We start from the raw sequence: 21,913 nt of genomic DNA, 5'->3' as shown, positions 1-21,913 counted from the left end.
TGTACTATATTCCATATACTATTCATTCTTACCAATGAATAGTATATATAGATATATTTTACTTTTTGAAAAAAATATTGCTTTATTCTGTGTATTATTTTAAATATAACAGTCAATTAGAAACATGTTCCCAGGTAATGTATATAGATCTTATACATTATTTGTGAAAGTCTTAGATGATGAATCAAAATGTATTCTATTATTCTTCTACATTTCTGGATTATTATATTTTGATTAGGAAAGGTGGCCTATCAAATCTTTCTTTTTGATCCTTTTAAAAGTTTCCTCTCTATGTAATTTTTAATGTCCCAAGTAAATAGGAGAATATGCTTTTTCCAGTATGCACAAAATACGGATTAAATTTAGCTTGTCGGTTTTAAACCGCCTGTATTCTTGTTTTTTATTTTTATTTTTTGTCTATTTTAATCTAACAAATTACGGAAGAGTTGTATGTAAGGTACCAACTACAGCTATGATTTTATCATGTTCTCCTTTTATTTCTAGTAATTTTTACCTTATGTAGAATGCAGCCAAATGTTTGGGGCATAGCAATTAATGATTACTGTGCTTTGGGAAGAAGTGTGATTTTTGTCATTACAATGGTTCTCTGAGACCCATTTAGTGCTTTTCGGCCTTGAACTATACTTCATTTGATGCTATTATTTTGACTTTCACTTTTTAAAGAATGGTTTTCTAAATCACCATTAACGCAGCATTGTGACCTTGTATTTTTATGTTTCTTGTAAACAGCCTATAGATGGAGTGTGCATTTTAAACTAGAGAATTTTGTCTTTTTAACTTATGCAAATATTTTTACATCTTTATAGGGTACATGTAATATTTTGGTACATGCATAGAATGTATAATGATTAAGTCAGGATACTTAGGGTATCCATCATCTCAAGTTTTTATCATTTCTATGTGTTGGAAATAGTTCAATTCCTCTCTTCTAGGTATTTTGAGAGATACAATATATTGTTGTTGATTATAGTCACCCTACTCTTCTTTCAAACATTAGCACTTACTCTTTCTATGCAACTGTATGTTCGTACCCAGTAACTAATCTCTCTTCACCCATTCCGCCCACCTACACTCTTCCCAGCCTCTGGTATCTATAAAAAAAAATCACATATTCTTACCAATACGTGCTTGATCTTATGAAGATACAAAAATGATAGATAGTTCATCTTTAGATGAGACATTTTAACCAACTTCATTTTTATTATAACTCTTATAACTGTGTCTGTTTTAATTCCTTGTCATATTGATGGTCATTATTTTATCATTTTATTTACTCTTATCCCTTGTCTATAATTTTATAATTCATCATCTTCTTCACTGCACTCTACTGCATCTCTTCCCACACTTATAGGTTATTTATAAGTTATACTTTGTACTATCATTTTACTAGTGCTGTTTCCCATTTTAAACAACAATTTTATGCCCATATTTCTGTAGTGTTGCGCCAAAATTAAATAAGAACAATGCCCTCATCACCAAGATGATTTACTTAGTCAACTCCTCATTATTTTCAATCAAAGGCAAAATCCTTTAAAAACAAATAATTTATAATTTTATTTCATGGCTACTATTGTTTTCACTTGTAGTATCACATACTAGTTCAAGATGTCATGTTATTACTTAAATTACACTATCACTTCATAAAATTTGACCACAAACGACACAAGGTTTATTTCCTATCACTGTTTTTTTGTACCGTTTATTTCTCATTGTTTTGAAATCTTTATTACACAGTCATCCTTCAGTGTCTGTGGCGCACTGGTTTCAGCATTTTGATATCAAAATTCAAGAATACTCAAATTATTTATATAAAATGGCATAGTGTTTGCATGTAACTATGGACACCCTCCTGAACACTTCATATCATCTCTAGATTATTTATAGTACCCAATACAATGTAAATGCTATGTAAATAGTTGTTATGCAGTATTGTTTAGGGAATAATGGCAATAAAAAAGTCTGTACATGTTCAGTGCAGACACAGCCATCCATGTATTTTTGCAAATGTGTTCGATCGATGATTGGTTAAATCCACTAATGTAGAACCCATGGATACAGAGGGCCAACTGTACTTCAGTTTTAATTTGGTTGGAACACAGGAGAAATGTCCTCATAAAAACATAAAGGATGTAAACTTTGTAAACCTTGCATTTTCGAAATGATCTTTACTTTGCAGTCATCATGATGGATTTATTGGATAGTAACATTCTTTAATATCTCTCCTCTTTTTTTAGTAGTCTCTGTAGGTTATGAACAATTGTCTTCCAGTTTCCATTGTTTTCTTGTTTCAACTATCTTCAAGCTACTATTGTTTCCATTGTAAAGTCTGATTGTAGACCAAGTATCATTTATTTGTATTTAACCTTTTTTCTTTCTCTCAAACTCTAAAGATGCTGTCTGTCCCATCTATTGAAGTACAGAAATTTCATTAAGATATAATTTTAAATGTTTCTAAATGTGTCCCTATTTATTATTTTATTTTATTTTATTTTGTTTTTATTTTTGAGACAGGGTCTTGCTATTGCCCAAGCTGGAGTGCAGCGATGCAATCATAGCTCACTGCAGCCACCAACTCCTAGGCTCAAGAGATCCTATTGCCTCAGCCTCCTTAGTGGGGGACTACAGGCCATCAGAACCATGACTGGCTAATTTTTAAAACCTTTGTTTGTAGAGATGATGTCTCATTATGTTGCCCAGGCTGGTCTTGAACTCCTGGAATCAAGTAATCTTCTCACCTCAGCCTCCTAAAGTGCTGGGATTACAGTTGTGACCCACCACTTATTTAATTCTTTTTTGCACTTGGGTAACATTTTAAATAACCAATTAATATTAATAACTTCTTTAGCTCTGGAAAATTTTCTATTATGATTGTTTTAATTATTACAAATCTTCCATCTCTTCTTTTTTTCTCATTCTGGTACTTATCATTGCTTAATAGGTATCTTAGATCTGTTCTCTAAGTCTCTTATTGTTTCACTATTAATGTCAGTTTATTTCTGTTTGTCTTTAAATTGTGACATACTTCTTCTGGTTGACTGTAAAGAACCCATATTTTATTTTTAGCCATGATCATTCTCTTTTCTAAATTGTCTATTGTTAAAAACTAGGTAACAGGCTTTCTGTGCTCTAATGTTAACCTTTTAATGTTTCTAATTTTATTTTTATTAAATGTATCTTCCGTATCTTCTAGTATACTGCTTGTATGGACTCTCAGCTTTGTCTTTCTCTCCAGCCCCTTGTGTCTTCTGAAAAAGCCTTTGCTTTATTTTCTCTCATGCCTAAGTCGAAGAATGTAAAATGTCTTGGCACAAATGCAGTTAAGGTTTTGATATTTTGATGCATAGTGATTGATTGAGAAGCAACATGGATACTGGAAGTTTTGTTGTTGTTGTTGTTTTGATCTGATGAATAATTATTTAACAAGCTGAAACCTATTCACAAAATTTATATATGGGAAAACATCTCTGATCTCATGGACAAGGGGTGGAAGTAAGGCTGTCCTCGACCATGTAGTACAGCCACTCTCCAGTAATGCTTGCATGAAACAAACTAGCAGGTACTGACCCCCTTCTTAAGTCAAACAGATCTCCTTAAATCAATGGTCTCCAACAAATCATTCCACATATATACTTGAAAACCATCAGATCCATAATTTCTGTCTCAGATCATGCCAAGATACATATATCTTTGAAATACCACCAGTTCATCATCATTCTCTCTTCACCTGCAATTTTTTTCCATAATTTGAGGTCCTGATACATATATTCTTCTAAATTCTAGCAGTTAGTTGTGATTATCTTGAGGTTGCATGGACTCAGTTCAAAGTGAAACAGAAAACATATCTACGATGTCATTTACCCATTCTCAACATTTCTATTTTGTGTGTCTGTATTTGCACAGACACGTACATACATACATATGCATATATATAACTAATAAGCTTTGACCAGATAAATAATGCAAATTATGTATAATTCACAATAATAGGTTTTTTAATTAATTATCTTCAGAGTTGAGTGAGATTACTTACAGATTTTAGGCTGTGTCTACCTGAAAACAAAATACAGTGTATTATCAATTCAGTAAAATCAATTGGATATAGAATAATAACAAATCAGTTGAGTTTTCACCTTGTGACATTTTAGTTTGGATTTAGTAGCCTGTCTAAATTACCTTTGTGAAAAAACTAGGCTACAAGTATTTTCTGATAGATATAATACTAGCATTAGAATTATTCATATAATCTTAGTTTTCACATTATTTAAAATAGAACACATTGTTATATTTTAATAAGCGATTTGAAAAAGAAACAAATCTTTCTTTCTTGTATGATTGCCATTATAAAAGAATATTTATTGAGTGCTCATTAGGTAACTTTAACCACATTAAGTACTAGACAGCCCTTTGGATAGAGACTGAGTAGAATAAAAAATGATTACAGAACATACTTTGGTATTAACCTTTTCTATAAATAAAATGTATTGTCATTCTCTAGATTAGCACTGTCCTATAGAACTTTCTGAGATGATGGCAATGTTCTATATCTACACTGTCCAATAAAGTAGCTATTGAGGCTACTGAGAACTTAAAATATGGCTAGTAAAAACAGATGTACTAAATTTTTAATTGCATTTGCTTTTAAATAATTTAGATTTACATTTCTTTCGTCAAGTGTAGCTAATGACTACCATACTGGATAGTGTAATTATATGCATCTTTACTATCACTCGCATTTCTAATAAAGAGAATACTTCATTGAAAAACATAATTATGACACATGCATATTTAGACATAGATACTGAGTTGCCGCATTAATCTAGAGATAGTGTCCACATTTTCTGAGGGGTGTGACAAATGTAATAGAGAAATAAAAGTGTGAGTTTATTCTGAAAAATCTACTCAAGTTGACAGATCCACAAGGCAACAGAAGTTAAAAGTGATATGGTAGGGTGAAATATAACTGCAGTATTTAAGGTCTTTCCATACTTATTTTTTCTTGTGTTACTTTTATTTTCACAGTGAATTAAGTATAAGTATGTGTGTGAGGTGGAGGGAGGGTTCGATTTGCTTGTCAACATACAAAAAGATTGCTATAACAAGTATTCCCAAGCTGACATTTTGGAATAGCTTAAAATAAAAAATATATACTAGATATATAAACGAAAACTTTTATGAGAAGTGTTTGGGAAGAGTTATCAAAGGTTAAAATGATTTTTTGAATAGAAGTCTTCTCATACCCTTCAATTTGCTAATAGACATTATGATACCCGTGAAGAAGCTAAAATTAGTATATCTTAATATTGTCTATATGTCATTACCTCAAATAATTGCTTATGTTTGTATTCATGTATAATGAGTCAGATTAGTAACTAAAAGATAATTTAAGGACCTAAGCATGCATGTACAATAGCATGTAGCTAATGTGCTATGAATTGAAGAAATGTGATATAGTGAAATCAGATATACCTTTTAAATCTATGACAATAAAGATTGCATTATAAAATGAAGAAAATATTCCTGTTTGAATTCTGAATATTCCTAAATATAAATTATAAATGTAGATCCCGGCAATTCTAACCACATATCTATCTTATAATTATCCTGTTAAGTTGATACTTGTTTCTTCATTAATTTATCCATCAAATATTTTTGATAACATACTGTATGCTAGGTACTAGGCATGAGTCTTTGCTGCATTTATCTTTTGCTGCCTTATAAGTTGGCTAGGGTGTATAACCTTATCTATTAATTTATAGGTTATTTTTTGGAGATGGTTTTACAAAGCAGGCCATGATTGTTGGTGCTTATATATTGCTGCTTATGTGTTGATACTTATCTTGGTGGCAACCAAAGCCCTTTTCTTTGTCTTCTCTCACAGGCCATACTTAGTGACTAAAATTTTATCAAGTTACTAATTTATGTTAATTCTTTGAAAATCTGTATAAAAATGCAAATGTTGTCCTTTGAAACAAAGGACTTTAAACCACTATAAGCCATTAACACATTTTCCAGATTCAGTTTATCAGCTTAATTAGATAGTAATTGAGCTTGGCCCTGAGGAATTAGGTAAATTTCATGGTGTAGAAAGTCAGAATCCACATGAGGCAGGTCAATGAGCAGGTCTGTCCAGACCTTTTTTATAGGACACTATTTATACCTGGCCTTCTAGAAGTAGGGTGTATTTAAAGACTGGCAAATCCAGCATCATCTGCATATCTTTTTCACTGACAGCCTGCCCTGCTTTAAAAATTAATTCTAATTTTAGAAAATAAATAATATGGGTATAAAGATGATTTTCTTTCATATTTTACCTTGATTATTTTGTGTATGTTCGTGAGTTTTATTCTCTTTAAACAAAGGGGGTAAATTGTTGATTGATTCTGAATAATTATTCTGAGATGGACATGCCCTTTTTTTGGTTACATAGCTTCACATAAGCAATTTTATAGATGATGCAATTGGAAGGGGGAAATCACATAAGAGCAAACACTCTCTCATTGCTATTTTTTCTATGCACGGTCATAACCAATATGCTTAGACTCATTAGATTGATTATTCAACATCTTTCTACCCAGTGACTTGACTAAAACATACAGAACGAAGTACTGTCAGAATGCTGTTATTGTCATGCCATTATATGTATCCAAAACAGTGACAACGCAGATTAAAACCATACCCATCTCATCTGCATCATGTTGTTTTGTTTTTATGCTTTATTGTTTGGGGTTTTTTAATCACCCTGGACCAATACAATATTTTTGCCTAATTTGTTTGTGATTTGCATTTTTATGCTTATAATGTCTATTATAATTATCCAGGAGAAATAAATAAAAAATCTCTCAACTTTGTTTATTACTGTAATGATTCCTAGAAGGAAACTTGTCTTTCTCTGAAGACTTGTGGGGCTAAGAGACAGAGCTACTTTTCTAAGACTTAAGTCTTTCCCATTGCCTTTTCATTTATGACCTATCAGAACCTACTTAAAGCCTGCAGTCCTATTTTGGATTTACATATCATTGTGTTATTACTTTTAAATAATCCATAATATTTAAGAATGTCCTTTTGAGGAAAGATAATCAGATATAAACTGACATACTTTCATATTATGGCTCATAGATTTTCATATTACAGCTCACACTAAATCATTAATAAATCTTACTTTGAGGATTTGCTTATTTTCATCTTCATTAACACCAATGCAGTTAGAAAAAAAAGGCTCCATCACTATTTTACTGTTTTTGGTCAGGATAATAGTCTATTTTTGTTAGACTTTTGAGGCATTGATATATTTCTCATGTGCCATATTTATATGAGATATATAGTTATTTTGTGGCATATGTCATAATAATATGTCATATAGCACATTTTTCTTCTTGAGTTTCTTTGACCTCATAACTCATAAATGGGCCAGTAACCTCAATGCATTTAAAGGAGAAAGAAGTCTTTTAAATTATGGAGGAAAACATTTTGTTTAAAAACCTAGACATAATGCACCATTTGTTTCAAAACAGGATTGCTTTTATCCTATGCAGTTATGGCCCTTCAAGAAACAAATTTTATGTAATGAAAAGAATGTGATAACTGAAGTTTCAGATGAATGAAAATGTATTCAAAACTTTATGAGTGATACCTGTGCCTATTTACACAGCACAAAATCTCAAAACTGTTTTGACTTTAAATTTAGATCATACAAATCATAATTTTGTTCTATAATAGTCATTAAGCATTGATCGAACTTTTCATTTTTAAATAAAAATAGTCATTTTATGGTTTCTTTCACATATCTTTTTGTTTCTAGAAAATGAGGCTAGTATATTCTTTGGGGTATATGTGGTTAAAAATGAAAATAAACACAAAGAAATAAAATGAATTAATCAGATTATAGCATTTCCTTGCTAATGATGCATGAGTATCTATAATGATATAAGGTGGTAAAGAACATTAACAAAAGCAAGTTGATTTTCAAAAGGTTAGACAGGATTTGTACACATCAGAACTCAGAAGGATATAATTATTCAAGGCAGAGTTAATGAAATTCAAATGAAAAGGATTAATGTGAATGAGTACCTGGATTTTGCATAAAGAAGAGAAAATGAACATGATATTTCTAATTACACTGATTTTTAAATAAGTGTCTGAAATTTTTATTAAACCAAACTGAAATTCATTCAGTGGATGTAGTTTTCTCATTATAGATTCGCATGACTGTGTCAACAGGAATGCTATACTTTTAAGGAATAGATGGTAAACTAGAGCTCCAAATATCTGGTTCTGTTTTGATTCAATTTCTGGTAGTTTATTTTATATGAAAATTACAAAAAAGTCTATATATTAAACATTATTGTATATATCAGATTGCTATAATAAATGAGAATATTCAAACTTAATAACACGGGATTTTCTAGAAAATGAGTTCACAGTTTCCCAGTGGTGTCAAAAAGTTATTCTGGAATATTTCTATTTCTCAAGAAAGTTCACAGGATCAACCCCTAGTTTTCTCTAGTCAGTTGATCTGTACCACTTAGTATCTGTTATCTGTGATGACTGGACACTACGTATCAAGATAGTAAATCTTTCAATAGATCTGTCTTCATTAAATATATTTAAAGTATAACATTAACCTTTTAGACTTTATAACATATAGCTGAATTGTTGCCCATAGGTAATTGTAATCAGAAGCATCTTAGAAATTACAGGTATTCTAATTTATCTTTATAATGGAAAGAAAAATTTTTGAAAGATTACTTAATTATCAGTAGTTTAGGATAGAAATGATTTTTCTCATTCAGATTTTTCTAAAGTAATAAACTATACCTTTTTATTGATTATGTTCAACCGTAAGAATTTTAATATTTCTAAGTGTTTTAGAAAATGTGTTCATGCCATGGCTGAGCATGGAGGGATTATTTCCATGTATTGACATTGGTTGCTCTATGGCTTATTTGTGACATTCTTGAAAATAATTACAATATGCATATTATTAGAGCATTCTCAACCTGCAGTTCAATGGCTAATATTTCTTTTAAGAGTATTTCGATCAGGTTAATAAAAGCTTCTTCATTATTAAAAAGTTTGTAAAAAATGATTTCTAGAACCAGATATAGAATTACAATTATTTGTCACTTATTTAGGTATCTAAAATTTTCTTAAAAATTGAACTCTTGTACACAGAGTAAAAGGATGGTTACCAGAAAAATTGGCAATTTAAATAGATGCCACATAACATTCTTCTAAAAGAGATTTTCATTGAAAGATAGGTGAAAATGGTTTTTAGTTTAATGTTCTGAAGAATATTTGTCAAATCGGTATATAATAATCTATGGCAGACACGTGGGGTCAGGTGGAGAGAAGCTTAACAGATGAGAAGCCAGGGTATGGTGTGCTGCCTACATTCTTTAAGCCCTGGTTTAGGACTATGATTAATACTGGATCTTATTTGCTGAGACACAGAATTCTGGTCTGAGAGCACGAATTATTATTTTCTAAGTGAATCTAATTTTTATTTTATCCAGTGTCACTGAATGACTTTTTCTTTTTTTTTTTAATTATACTTAATTTCTGGGATACATGTACAGAGTGTGCCGGTTTGTTGCATAGGTATACATGTTCCATGGTGGTTTGCTGCACCCATCAACCTGTCATCTACATTAGGTATTTCCCCTAATGCTATCCCTCCCCTTGCCCCCCACCCGCCAACAGGCCCCAGTGTGTGATGTTCCCCTCCCTGCGCCCATACGTTTTCATTGTTCAACTCCCATTATCAGTGAGAACATGTAGTGTTTGGTTTTCTGTTCCTGTATTAGTTTGCTGAGAACGATGGTTTCTAGTTTCATCCATGTTCCTGCAAAGGACACGAACTCATTCTTTTTTATGGCTGCATAGTGTTCCATGGTGTATATGTGTCAATTTTTTTTCCAGTCTATCACCGATGGGCGTTCGGGTTGGTTGTAATTCTTTGCTATTGTGAACAGTGCTGCAATAAACATACGTGTGCATGTTTCTTTATAGTAGGATGATTTATAATCCTTTGGGTATATATCCAGTAATGGGATTGCTGGGTCAAATGGTATTTCTGGTTCTAGATCCTTAAGGAATCGGCACACTGTCTTCCACAATGGCAGAATTAATTTACACTCCCACCAACAGTGTTAAAGAGTTCCTATTTCTCCACATCTTCTCCACCATCAGTTGTTTCCTGACTTTTTAATGATCGCCATTCTAACTGGTGTGAGATGCTATCTCATTGTGGTTTGGACTTGCATTTCTCTGATGACCAGTGATGATGAGGTTTTTTTCATATGTTTGTTGGCCGCGTAAATGTCTTCTTTTGCGAAGTGTCTGTTCATATCCTTTGCCCACTTTCTGATGGGGTCTTTTTTTTCTTGTAAATTTGTTTAATTTCCTTATAGATTCCGGATATTAGCCCTTTGTCAGATGGATAGATTGCAAAAGTTTTCTTCCATTCTGTAGGTTGCCTGTTGACTCTCATGATAGTGTCTTTTGCTGTGCTCTTCAGTTTAATTAGATCCCATTTGTCAATTTTGGCTTTTGTTGCTGTTGCTTTTGGTGTTTTAGTCATGAAGTCTTTGCCCATGCCTGTATCCTGAATGGTATTGCCTAGGTTTTCTTCTAGGGTTTTTATGGTTTTAGGTCTTAGGTTGAAGTCTTTAATCCATCATGAGTTAATGTTGTATAAGGTGTAAGAAAGGGGTCCAGTTTCCGTTTTCTGCATATGGCTAGCCAGTTTTCCCAACACCATTTATTAAATAGGGAATCTTTTCCACATTGCTTGTTTTTGTCAGGTTTGTCAAAGATCAGATGGTTCTAGATGTGTGGTGTTATTTCTGAGGCCTCTGTTCTGTTCCGTTGGTCTATATATCTGTTTTGCTATCAGTATAATCTGTTTTGGTTACTGTAGCATTATAGTATAGTTTGAAGTCAGGTATCGTGATGCCTCCAGCTTTGTTATCCTTGCTTAGGATTGTCTTGGCTATATGGGCCCTTTTTTGGTTCCATATGAAATGTAAAGTAGTTTGTTCTAATTCTGTGAAGAAAGTCAATGGTAGCTTGATGGGATAGCATTGAATCTATAAATTACTTTGGGCGCTATGGCCATTTTCATGATATTGATTCTTCCTTTCCATAAGCATGGAATGTTTTTCCATTTGTTTGGGTCCGCTCTTATTTCCTTGAGCAGTGGTTTGTAGTTCTCCTTGAATAGGCCCTTCACATCCCTTGTAAGTTGTATTCCTAGGTATTTTATTCTCTTTGTAGCAGTTTTTAATGGGAGTTCTCTCATTATTTGGCTCTCTGTCTGTTATTGGTTTATAGGAATGCTTGTGATTTTTGCCCGTTGATTTTGTATCCTGAGACTTTGCTGAAGTTCCTTATCAGCTTAAAGAGTTTTTGGGCTGAGACGATGGGGTTTTCTAAATATACAATCATGTCATCTGCAAACAGAGATAATTTGACTTCCTCTCTTCCTATTTGAATATCTTTCTTTCTTTCTCTTGCCTGATTGCCCTGGCCAGAACTTCCAATACTATGTTGAATAGGAGTGGTGAGAGAGGGCATCCTTGTCTTGTGCCAGTTTTCAAAGGGAATGCTTCTAGCTTTTACTCATTCAGTATGATACTGGCTGTGGGTTTGTCATAAATAGCTCTTTGTATTTTGAGATTTGTCCCATCAATAACTAGTTTATTGAGTGTTTTTAACATGAAAGGGTGTTCAATTTATCGAAGACCTTTTCTGCATCTGTTGAGATAATCGTGTGGTTTTTTTGGTCATTGGTGCTGTTTATGTGATGGATTACATTTATTGATTTGTGTATGTTGAACCAGCTTTGCATCCCAGGGATGAAGCCTACTTGATTGTGGTGGATATGCTTTTTAATGTGCTACTGGATTTGGTTTGCCAGTATTTCACTGAGGATTTTCTTTTTTGTTGTGTCTTTGCCAGGTTTTGGTATCAGGATGCTGCTGGCTTCATAAAAAGAGTTAGGGAAGAATTTCTTTTCTTTTGTATTGCTTGGAATAGTTTTAGAAGGAATGGTACCAGATCCTCTTTGTATCTCTGGTAGAATTCAGCTGTGAATCTATCTGGTCCTGGGCTTTTTTTTTTTTTTTTTTTACTGCCTCAATTTCAGAACTTGTTATTGGTCTATTCAGGGATTCCACTTCTTCCTGGTTTAGTCTTGGGAGGGTGTATGTGTCCAGGAATTTATCCATTTCTTCTAGATTTTCTAGTTTATTTGCGTAGAGGTGTTTATAGTATTCTCTGATGGTAGTTTGTATTTCTGTGGGATCGGTGGTGATATCCCCTTTATCATTTTTTATTGTGCCTCTTTGATTCTTTTCTCTTTTCTTCTTTATTAGTCTGGGTAGTGGTCTATCTATTTTGTTCATCTTTTCAAAAAACCAGCTCCTGGATTCATTGGCAAATCTCATTTTTATTTAACGTTCCTTTATGCAAATGCCAAAATAGTCAAAATTTGGGTTTGAAATTTCATTTAAGGAAGTTAAATACAAGTTAGCAGACAAAAGTGAGTATATTTTGAGTGTCTTTTTCTTCATTATATTTGACCATACAGCTAAGTTTCTTGCTGGCTATAATCCACAATTACTATATTTATTAAGCACCAATATGAATTTAAGATATCTGAGAGCATCTCAAATGAAAGTAATGAAGACTGAGAAAACTACATATCAAAGAAGAATCAGAAAATAGATATAAAGATCTTAGAATTATTTTTCTTCTAAGAAAAAGTGATGAGGACATGCATCAAAAGTTTTTTGAATTCCCACTGCTTTTTTTAAGGCCACCCAGATTTTTTTCTAAATATTTTCAAGATATGTCCAATTCTGAAACAACTCCCTTGATTAAACAACAAAACAAGTAAATAAATAAATGAAAAACTACAACTTGTCTTCTACTTACTCTGTTCCTGATAACAAAAACCTTTGTTTTCCAAAAACTTACAGGTTTAAAATGTATCATTAAAGGCAGATATAATTGCACCATTAAATAAGTATTATAAGAAATACGCTTGCTTTAGATGATGTGAAGCTGTCTTTACTGCAGGGGTTATAGCAACTAACGCGAATAAGAAAGACGAGCTTATTAACTTGTAAATTTTATTAAGAACAACATAATGGTCACCAACCAATGTAATGCATGCAAAACACAAGCTTGTGTTACTTGTGCTGTTGATTCTACTGTTTAATGTGTCAGTGAAAATTTCACATTCAAATAGCCTGCTGAGTTATTTTTCTTTTAAATGTGTTAAATGCTTATGATGAAATAGTGAAATTAAGAATTTCTTAAGAAATCTGTTAAATTCTGAGTTTTATTTATCAAACTCTGGCTCAAGTTTCTAATATCCTTTTAAATGTAAATGAGAAATATATGTACATTATTCCATTGAACATGAAGGAATGTGTGCCATGGATTTGGTCCAGATATACACAATAAAACAAATGTTGTAAAAGGTATAATTATTTAATAGCTAATTTGTGCAATTCTGTAAATTTGCTATATCACAAGTAGACGAGATATCTAAATTAGAATTATTTCATTTTTTATATCATGTAAGAATTGAGTATGAAAATCCTAGGTCAGAGAAATTAAAAACAAAACATAAAGTGACCAGCTTGTAAATTTTACTCCTCTTTGTGTGGGGTTCAGTCTAGTATCCCCAAAGTCCAATTTATTACATTACTTCAAAAATAAGTATGGTGTTGTCATAAAAGGCTGTGCAGTAATAAATGGCTACGTTAGCATGCTTATCGTTTGTACTTCCCCAGAGACCCTACCACTGAAACCCTCAGGTGACCTCATCAACAGGCAGGTGGCAGTTGATCAATTCTAGACAAAGTTACTGGGAGAATAATTTCAATTACAAGAATTTTGCTGCCTATAGTGTAGACAGAAGAGAGCACAGGTCACCCATCTTTCTGAATTTGCGTGCCAAGTAGTATTTATTTTTTGCTCTTATAAAGAATAGGGAAAGAGGTATTACTGGGAAGCTCCAAAAGGAGTCTGGAGCTGGAAATTCTCATCATGTCTAGCACTTGGATCCCAGTCAGAAAAGTGTAGGTGCAAGAGAAGAGGCTAGTGCTCCCTTATATATCAGGACATTCTGGAGTTATTTTTAAAATATAAATTCCACAGTCAGTTCTGCTCATATAGCAGCTTAATTAGCAGCTTAACTTAGCAAGAGACTAGCAACAAAAACAGGAGCTAATATCTAGAATTTGGAGGAGAAGAGGGCTTAATACAAAGTTACATACCAGCCTAACTACTTCATATCTGTTGAATCTGAATGAACTTTCCTATAGATATAGGAAAGTTGCCTGTGTTAGGAATAAAACAGATATGAGTCCCCCTCACCCAATCCCATATCTAGATTTCCAGGAAAATTAGAATTTTAAATGCCAGTTGCAAATTAGAATTAGAAATTTAAATGCCGGTTGCAAAAATCATCTTTTTCTTAGGATAAAACTACTCTCCTTATGACCTCATGGTCTTTTGTCTTATATTTATGGTGCTAATATGTGTGTGTCACTTATTATGAAATGCTTTTAACACTTTTTGGAAAAAGTAGGTATATAATTAATAAATCACCTTTTTTACTAGACTTACTATCATGAGGTTTTGAATCCATTTTCAGCCCAGTTTGTAGATTCACTTGTCAGCTGTAGAATGAGACCTATATAAACTTAATGGAGGAGGTTTCACTGGTAGGAAGCTAAAAAAAATTGTTCTTTTGTATATCTATACCAGCACACTGTCCGTGAAGAAACGATGATGGTGATGACTGAAGACATGCCTTTGGAAATTTCTTATGTGCCTTCTACTTATTTGACTGAAATCACTCATGTCTCACAAGCCCTATCAGAAGTGGAACAACTTCTCAATGCTCCTGACCTCTGTGCTAAGGACTTTGAAGATCTCTTTAAGCAAGAGGAGTCTCTGAAGGTAAAACCAAAGCACTTTCATTCATATTTTACAAGGTGATCATACTGATCATTCATAGTACCAGAACAATTGACTTAAATTGTATGCATCATGATGGCATTTTGACTTACACATGGAATTCTTAAAAATACTTGATAGTGTGGTTAGCTTCAGAAATCTAGGGTAGAAAGACATAAGTTAGAAGATGTATTTTACAATATTTAGCTTTGAGAGACATCCTAAAATGAAGAAATGCACAAAAATGATCATTTTTACATGCAGTAGGGGCAGAAAGGAACCACCAGAAAATAAACTTTGATGGAAGAACAGTTTATTCCTAGTTAATGGATGACTTCTGTTTCATTTTCCAAAAAGGGAAATTAGATTTTTCATTTATATGTAATGTATATTGTTTTTGTTTCATATTTTTTATGTATACATATTCAATTTCAAATTAATGTCAATACCTATGCTATAACATATGGAATAAAATTGAATAGAAATCAATAAAATATTTTCTTTATAACTGCCAGTTAAAGGCTACCAACAAAATCCAACTGTTTTCAAACCACCAACAGCAAGTTACTAAATTCTGAAGTAAGGCAAATCATGATAAGGAAATAGGCTATGAATTTTAGAAGGCAGTGTCTGAAGATAAATGAATGTAGGATCAAGAAAATGTACATAATAATGTGTCTCCACATAATTTTCATGATCGTACATTTTACACTCAAAATGAAATATTATAGTATACCTAGAGCTTGGTATTTTCAAATGCAAACAATATGCGATTATAGGCAAAAGATGGGTTTGCTATCAGCAGCACATATTAGCTAAAGTATTTTATACTCAAATGGTTTCCTGGAAGCTCATTCTATATCACACATTTGCCTGTATGAATACACAAATGGATAAAGCTATTTGTTTGTTTTGGAAATTGGTGTTGCAGTATCTTCAGTGACTTGACGTTAATATCTTAACATTATATCAAATAAGCTATAAAATTACACAGTAAAATAAGAGCTTCACAGATCTCTGGAACTATTCCATCCATGTCAGTATGGCACTGTTTCTTATTCTCTTTGAAGTAAAAGTCAAATCACTTATTGGTACAATGAAGAAAGAAAACCTAATCAGTTGATGAAATAAAGCTGACATGCCAGAATTCCTGTCATTATTTCTATTAACTAAGTTCTCATGGCAGCATAGTTTGTAAGTGCATCATTGTCATTTAATAAGTAAATTATTGCTAATGAGCTAATATTCATTCCTTCCCAGGTTCGTGGACATTTGGTTCAGGAGAGTAGTGACCCTGATCTTATTAAGTTGCCCATTGAATAACTCTGTCTCCATACCTCTTAGCCTGGCATACTCAGAATGTTAGACCCTTGGCTACACTCACAGTGAATCATTTGTTCATCCTGATCTATTTAATATTATTATAGCTGACATCAATCGTAATAGTATTGATTACTGCAGTTTATAATATGGTATTATTGTAGGTTTAATTTAGCTAAATGGTTGAATCCCCATAAGATACAGTTGTGGGCATGATTCCTTCTCTCTCCCAACAAATGTCCAGCAGGTGAATGGGCTTCCTATCTTCATTGACTTTTTTGAAGGGGGATAGTTTTGAGCTCAGTCTTTTCAATGAATATGTATTTCCTGTTAAAGGCATTCATCATTGTCATTATCCAGTAGTAAAAATAGAAAAGCAGTGCATAAATTGTATAGCTGCTGGTTGGGAAGGTTTGAAATTGTGGTTGATTTTATTCCTGACAGATATGCATGAATCAAATTACAGAACTATAGTAAGTATTGCTGTGCTTTAACATATTTTTTGAAAGTGCAGTCCAACACAAATAATACGTAATATGTTAAAAGAATTACTTTCTAAACAAAGTACAACTAAAATAGCACGTATGGTTTCAATAGATGTATTGAATTGGAAAGCTACCTAATCATGTTGACAGAGACTATGCAGATAAACACAAACATATATATATAAATATGTATATATATACACATATATATATATGGAAATCTGCATTTAATAGCAAAAACACTAGCTAAGGCAGAGCTAGAGAAGAATGAGAAACATACACATAAGTAATATTTTCTTGCTTATTTCAGAGCCAATATTAACAGTTAATTGATTGTGATTGCTTATATGTACAAAGTTAATAATACTCATAACAGACAAGAGTACATAATTTTAGAAGAATTGCAATTTTTTGGAAGTTCAGAGCAATATTAACTTGCATTTTATTTTTAAGAAAAAATCATTTTCACGATAAAATTTTCCAAAATATAATTACTCTGTTAAACTGTCAAATCCTGCCTTAAAGTATCTCATATGAAAGCATGAACATAGAATTTCTTAGCATCATAAGTTTTAAGTTACCAAAAGGTTTTCTCTTGAGAGAGTTAAATATTTGAAAGCTTATCCTAAAAGCAGAAATGATCCACTTAAAAGACTTAACTGAAAGGATTTATCATCATGTGTCCATATGCCTAATTTTACTGAAAGCATCAGTTGTATTGGAGGATGAAACACTCTTGGGATGTCACCCATATCATTTCCTGACTCAGCATGCCTTGTACTCTGACTGGCAGCTGCCAGATCCAAGTGTCTCTGACTGTTTGCCTTAGGGCTCTCTCTAGTAATCAAAGCTCATGAGTGTCAGGTAGTTAAAGCTCTGCATCCCCCGTGTTCCCCAGCAAACCTCAACCAATAACAAATAACTTTTGGTGGATAAATACCACTACTCACTCATTCTTCAGTTAGGGTTGCTCTGAAGCATGATTTATGCTCTGACCCAAAATTCTGTTTCAGGATTAAGACCCCATCTCACACAGTAAAAACCTGCCTCATAGGATACTTTTTACTTGCTCCCTGTCCTACCTTACACACACTTTACTAGCACCTCCTTGGATCATTCCCAAATACATCCCTTGTCTTCGAATCTGCTTATAGGGGAACTCTATCTAGGACATTTTTGAAATAAATTATGACATATTTACTGTGTAATTAGCATTTACGTAGAGAAATTCTTAGAAATAGTTCATGCCTTTGGAGTGGAATTCTTCAAGTGATTCTGCTGCTCCCTCATTCAGGGAATCCTTAGCTGTTCAATTAGGTCTTGGTATCAATAAATGTGAATTTTTAGGACAAAAATAAGAACATAGCTTATAATAAGAATGACAACTATGCTTTACCTTTTGCAATAATGAGAATCAATTTACAGCTAATAGTATTCTTTATGGTAGAGCAGAATGTTTTCACCTGAGGAACATGAACAAGACAAGGATATCTGCCCACATCCCTTCAATATTCCACATTGCACTGGAGTTTCAAATCACTGAAAGGAGGGGGAAGGAAGGGAGGAAGTAAGGAAGAAAGAGAGTGAGGGAAGGAGGGAGGGAGAATTGAAGAAAAGAAATAAAATAAGGGAGAAACAAGGAGGAAATAAATGGAAGGAAAGAAAAAATATCAGGCACACATCATTTCAATTGTCTCATCAAAACCAATTATAGTACAGATGCCTTGTTTGGAATGAATAAAATGTGCTATACTTCGGGTAACGAAGAGGGTGATGAAAAACGTGGCCATATGAAGAAAACTCACAGGTAGGAGACAGGGTGGTCCTAATGTAGATTTTAAATAGGATCAAGAAATAGAGACAACCCTTGTTCAAGTTCGAGACCACAAGGGAAAGCTGGTAGTGAGTTTATAAGCCAAAGATAGTGTGAAGCAAAGTCGTTCAAGTCCTCTTGAGTTCAGGTTTTTTGCATTGCTCTTGAGAAATAAAAAATTGTTAGGACAAGTAAACCTAAGGAATGTGGATTCGTATATTCCAAAAATAGTTATTAAGCTCTTAGTATGTACCACACACTATTCTAAGTGCTTATAAAACAGTGAAAAAGACTAACGAATCTTTGCCCTCATACAGCTTTTATTATAACATTGGGAGACAGAATAGAAGCAAGCAAACAAAGAAAAATGATAAGTAAATATTGTGTATTGCTAGGTGATACGTATTTTGGGGAAAAAAAACCCAGAATCTGTTAAGGGGATATAGGACCACTACAGGGGTAGATGTAGGTATAATTGAAAGTGGCGGGATTGCAATTTCAAATAGGGTAGAAATGACCTTTGAGCAAAGATTGGAAGAAGGTAAGGGAGTCAGCCGTGGAGTCTGAGTAGAGGAAATAGAGTAGAGGCCCAAATGTGGGACTGAGCTTATCTTAATCAAGCACCAACAAGAAGGCCAAAGTGGCTGAAGCAAAACAAGCCAGTGGAAGGGTAGAAAGAGATGAGGATATGGGAGTTGTGAGTGTCCAGATTGTGGAGGGCCTTTGGGGCCATTTTAAATAAGATTCTAAATGAGATGAGAGCAATTGTAAGTTTCTGAGCAGTTGAGTGGCATGATCTCAATCATGTTTTAAAAGGATCACACTGGCTTCTGGGTTGAGAATAGAACTGTAGGGGACCAATAATAGAATCAACAAGAGTTGAAAAAAAGATGCTGGTGGCTTGGACTTGGTCGGTAGTGAGAGAATGTCAGATTCTGGAAATATTTTGAAATTAGAGATAGCAGATTTATTTCTCTGGTCATACAGAAACTTAAGCATGTGTCTATGAAAACCCATTCTCAGCCGACTTGGGGCTGAGTTAGAATTTTGGTGTCATAAAACTTAGCAGAAGATCCCTTGAGAGATGTATGATTCCTTCTCATGTTTTAGTCTTCGATTCTTCAGTCTTGCCTTGAAGTAGGGACAAAAGTACTGGCAACAGAGATTTTTCGTACACTGGTTAAGATCTTTCTCCTCTGGAATCTGTTTCATAGCTCTTAAGCACAAATTTAATAATCCCAATTAGTTAAATGAAGGCAAAATTATGCCATGAGCAAAGTGACTGCTTTTCTATTCTGGTATTAGGAGAATTAGATAATAGCAAGAGGCACCATATGTAGAAATCCAAACAAAATATCTGAAGGAAAATAAAAGAACGATTGTTTATATGCATATTGTAATACGGGGCATATTAGATTGTTTATATGCATATTGTAATACAGGGGTATTTAATAATATTGGAATAAAAGAATATTTCAATTACTCTAATCATGGATCACATAAAATTTCAAAGCAAAATTTGTAAATGCTTTTTGAATTCTACTTGAATGTTCTAATAGTTTAATAGTTCTAACAGTTTAATGCATGAAAAAGATGATTTTTATTAATATATTGTGACTTTGTAGAAACTGATCTTTTGAACTATACATAAACATTTGCAATAATGTGATGAGTGGTTTCTCTTAGAAAAATTGAGTTTTTCAACACATTTATTTGGTTATAAATATAATTTGTTTCTTCAACAGCTTATATGACTTGGGATTTATTTGATTGATTTGCTATATATAAATGTGTGTATTTTCAAATATTAATCATTAAGTGTAGTTTAAATCATGCTTAAATTATTTCTGTAGTACATTATTTTTCATTTTTATTATATGAAAAGATTTGTATTATAGAGAAGAGATTATAGATATTTACTGCCTTTCAGTCATGCCCAGCTCATATTTATATGTGCTTTGGTACAGTTTTCTTTTATATTTTATACAAATCTCTCTTTTGTAGGAAATTATCCATTCTTTATTCCCAGCCATTATTTTATCAAGCCTAGCAGTTGTCCTACCTTGACTATTATGCTGCAATTTACTCCCAACTCTGCTAAAATGTACTTTAAGAACGCACTCCTACTCCTTCCATTCTCCCAGCAGCACTATTTTCATAATCCCCATCGTGTAAACTGTAGAAATCAGAAACTTCCATATTAAAACTTACAAATCATGAGGCTGGTAGAAATTTTGAAGTTGCAATTAAGTTGTGGGGAGGTTTTCTTTTTATTCACAAATGGTTGAAGCTGTGCTTAGACCAATTATAATGTCATTTTTTATGTGTGATATATAATTACTGATTCGTTATTTATGCAAAGACAATGCATCATCCTATGAAGAATATTTTGGTCCAAATACGTAGCTGTGTTTAGAAAGTGTTTTCTCACATGGGGACAATAAACCATGAAGAAAAAATTAAAAGGTCAACTTACCATTGAGCCACCAAAAATAACTTTTTAACTTTTTTTGGAAGCTCCGTAAAACCTAGTTAATAAGTACTTTAATGCCTTTTGATTGAACACAGTTCCCAATTCGATATGTCATTAATGTAGTGCCTGGTAGCTGGATGGGATGTAAAGAGTGTAAGAATTAGATTTTTATAGGGTGTTGCCTTTATCTGTCAGATAAAGACAAATTCCAGAGAGTGAAAATGAACTGGAGTTTGAGTCTTCGGTTCTCTTATTTCTCTTTTTCAATTTTAAGATAGATCTACTTCCCAACGGCTGCTGTCACAACAGCTAGTATTGGGTTTTTCTAATCCTTTTTTCTTAGAAATGAAAGTTATGTGCTCCTCTGTTAACCAAGTTACAAAGTGTCTCAAGGCATTTCTGCTTAAAGCTATTATTTTCACCTTCCCAAAATATGATGACAATAGTGCCTAGGGTTTTATAAGTCTATAAACACTATACATGCATTTAAGTATATGTATAACCCATTTAAGTGCCGTGCTACATTTTTCAAGAAGGTGATACATACACACAACCACCAGGAAGAAAAATTAGTATCTTGTTTGTTGTTTTTTTCCTCCACCACTGTATCTAGAACTCCTAGAACAGCACCTAGCACTTAAAGGTACTGAATGTACATCTGTTGAATTAGTGAGTGATGGTCGGATACATGTAGGTGTGGACTCTGAGATAGAAGAAGACAGGGCAACGTTAATAAGTGCTGGTACTAAAAGAGAAAACCAAATTTACTTCTTTTTATACTGTATCCTAACTCACTGAGTTAAATCATCTAGACATGTGCATTCAACA

The 21,913-nt window shown here is 33.0% G+C and overlaps 1 protein-coding gene across 8 annotated transcripts in view; it reads left to right on the top strand.

Moving 5' to 3' along the window:
• Window positions 1–21,913, top strand: part of DMD (dystrophin) — a 2,091,067-nt gene that overhangs the window by 887,291 nt on the left and 1,181,863 nt on the right. For all 8 annotated transcript variants that reach the window (XM_055376532.2, XM_055376533.2, XM_055376528.2 and 5 more), the window contains one exon: window positions 14,803–14,997. In XM_055376532.2, coding sequence (XP_055232507.1) covers window positions 14,803–14,997 — 195 coding nt within the window. The remainder of the gene's footprint in view (window positions 1–14,802; window positions 14,998–21,913) is intronic.

The sequence above is a fragment of the Gorilla gorilla genome, chromosome X, assembly GCF_029281585.2.
Source record: "Gorilla gorilla gorilla isolate KB3781 chromosome X, NHGRI_mGorGor1-v2.1_pri, whole genome shotgun sequence".
Lineage (NCBI taxonomy): Eukaryota > Metazoa > Chordata > Mammalia > Primates > Hominidae > Gorilla > Gorilla gorilla.
Note: the sequence above shows the minus strand (reverse complement) of the source record. Positions and strands in the feature narration are given on the sequence as shown.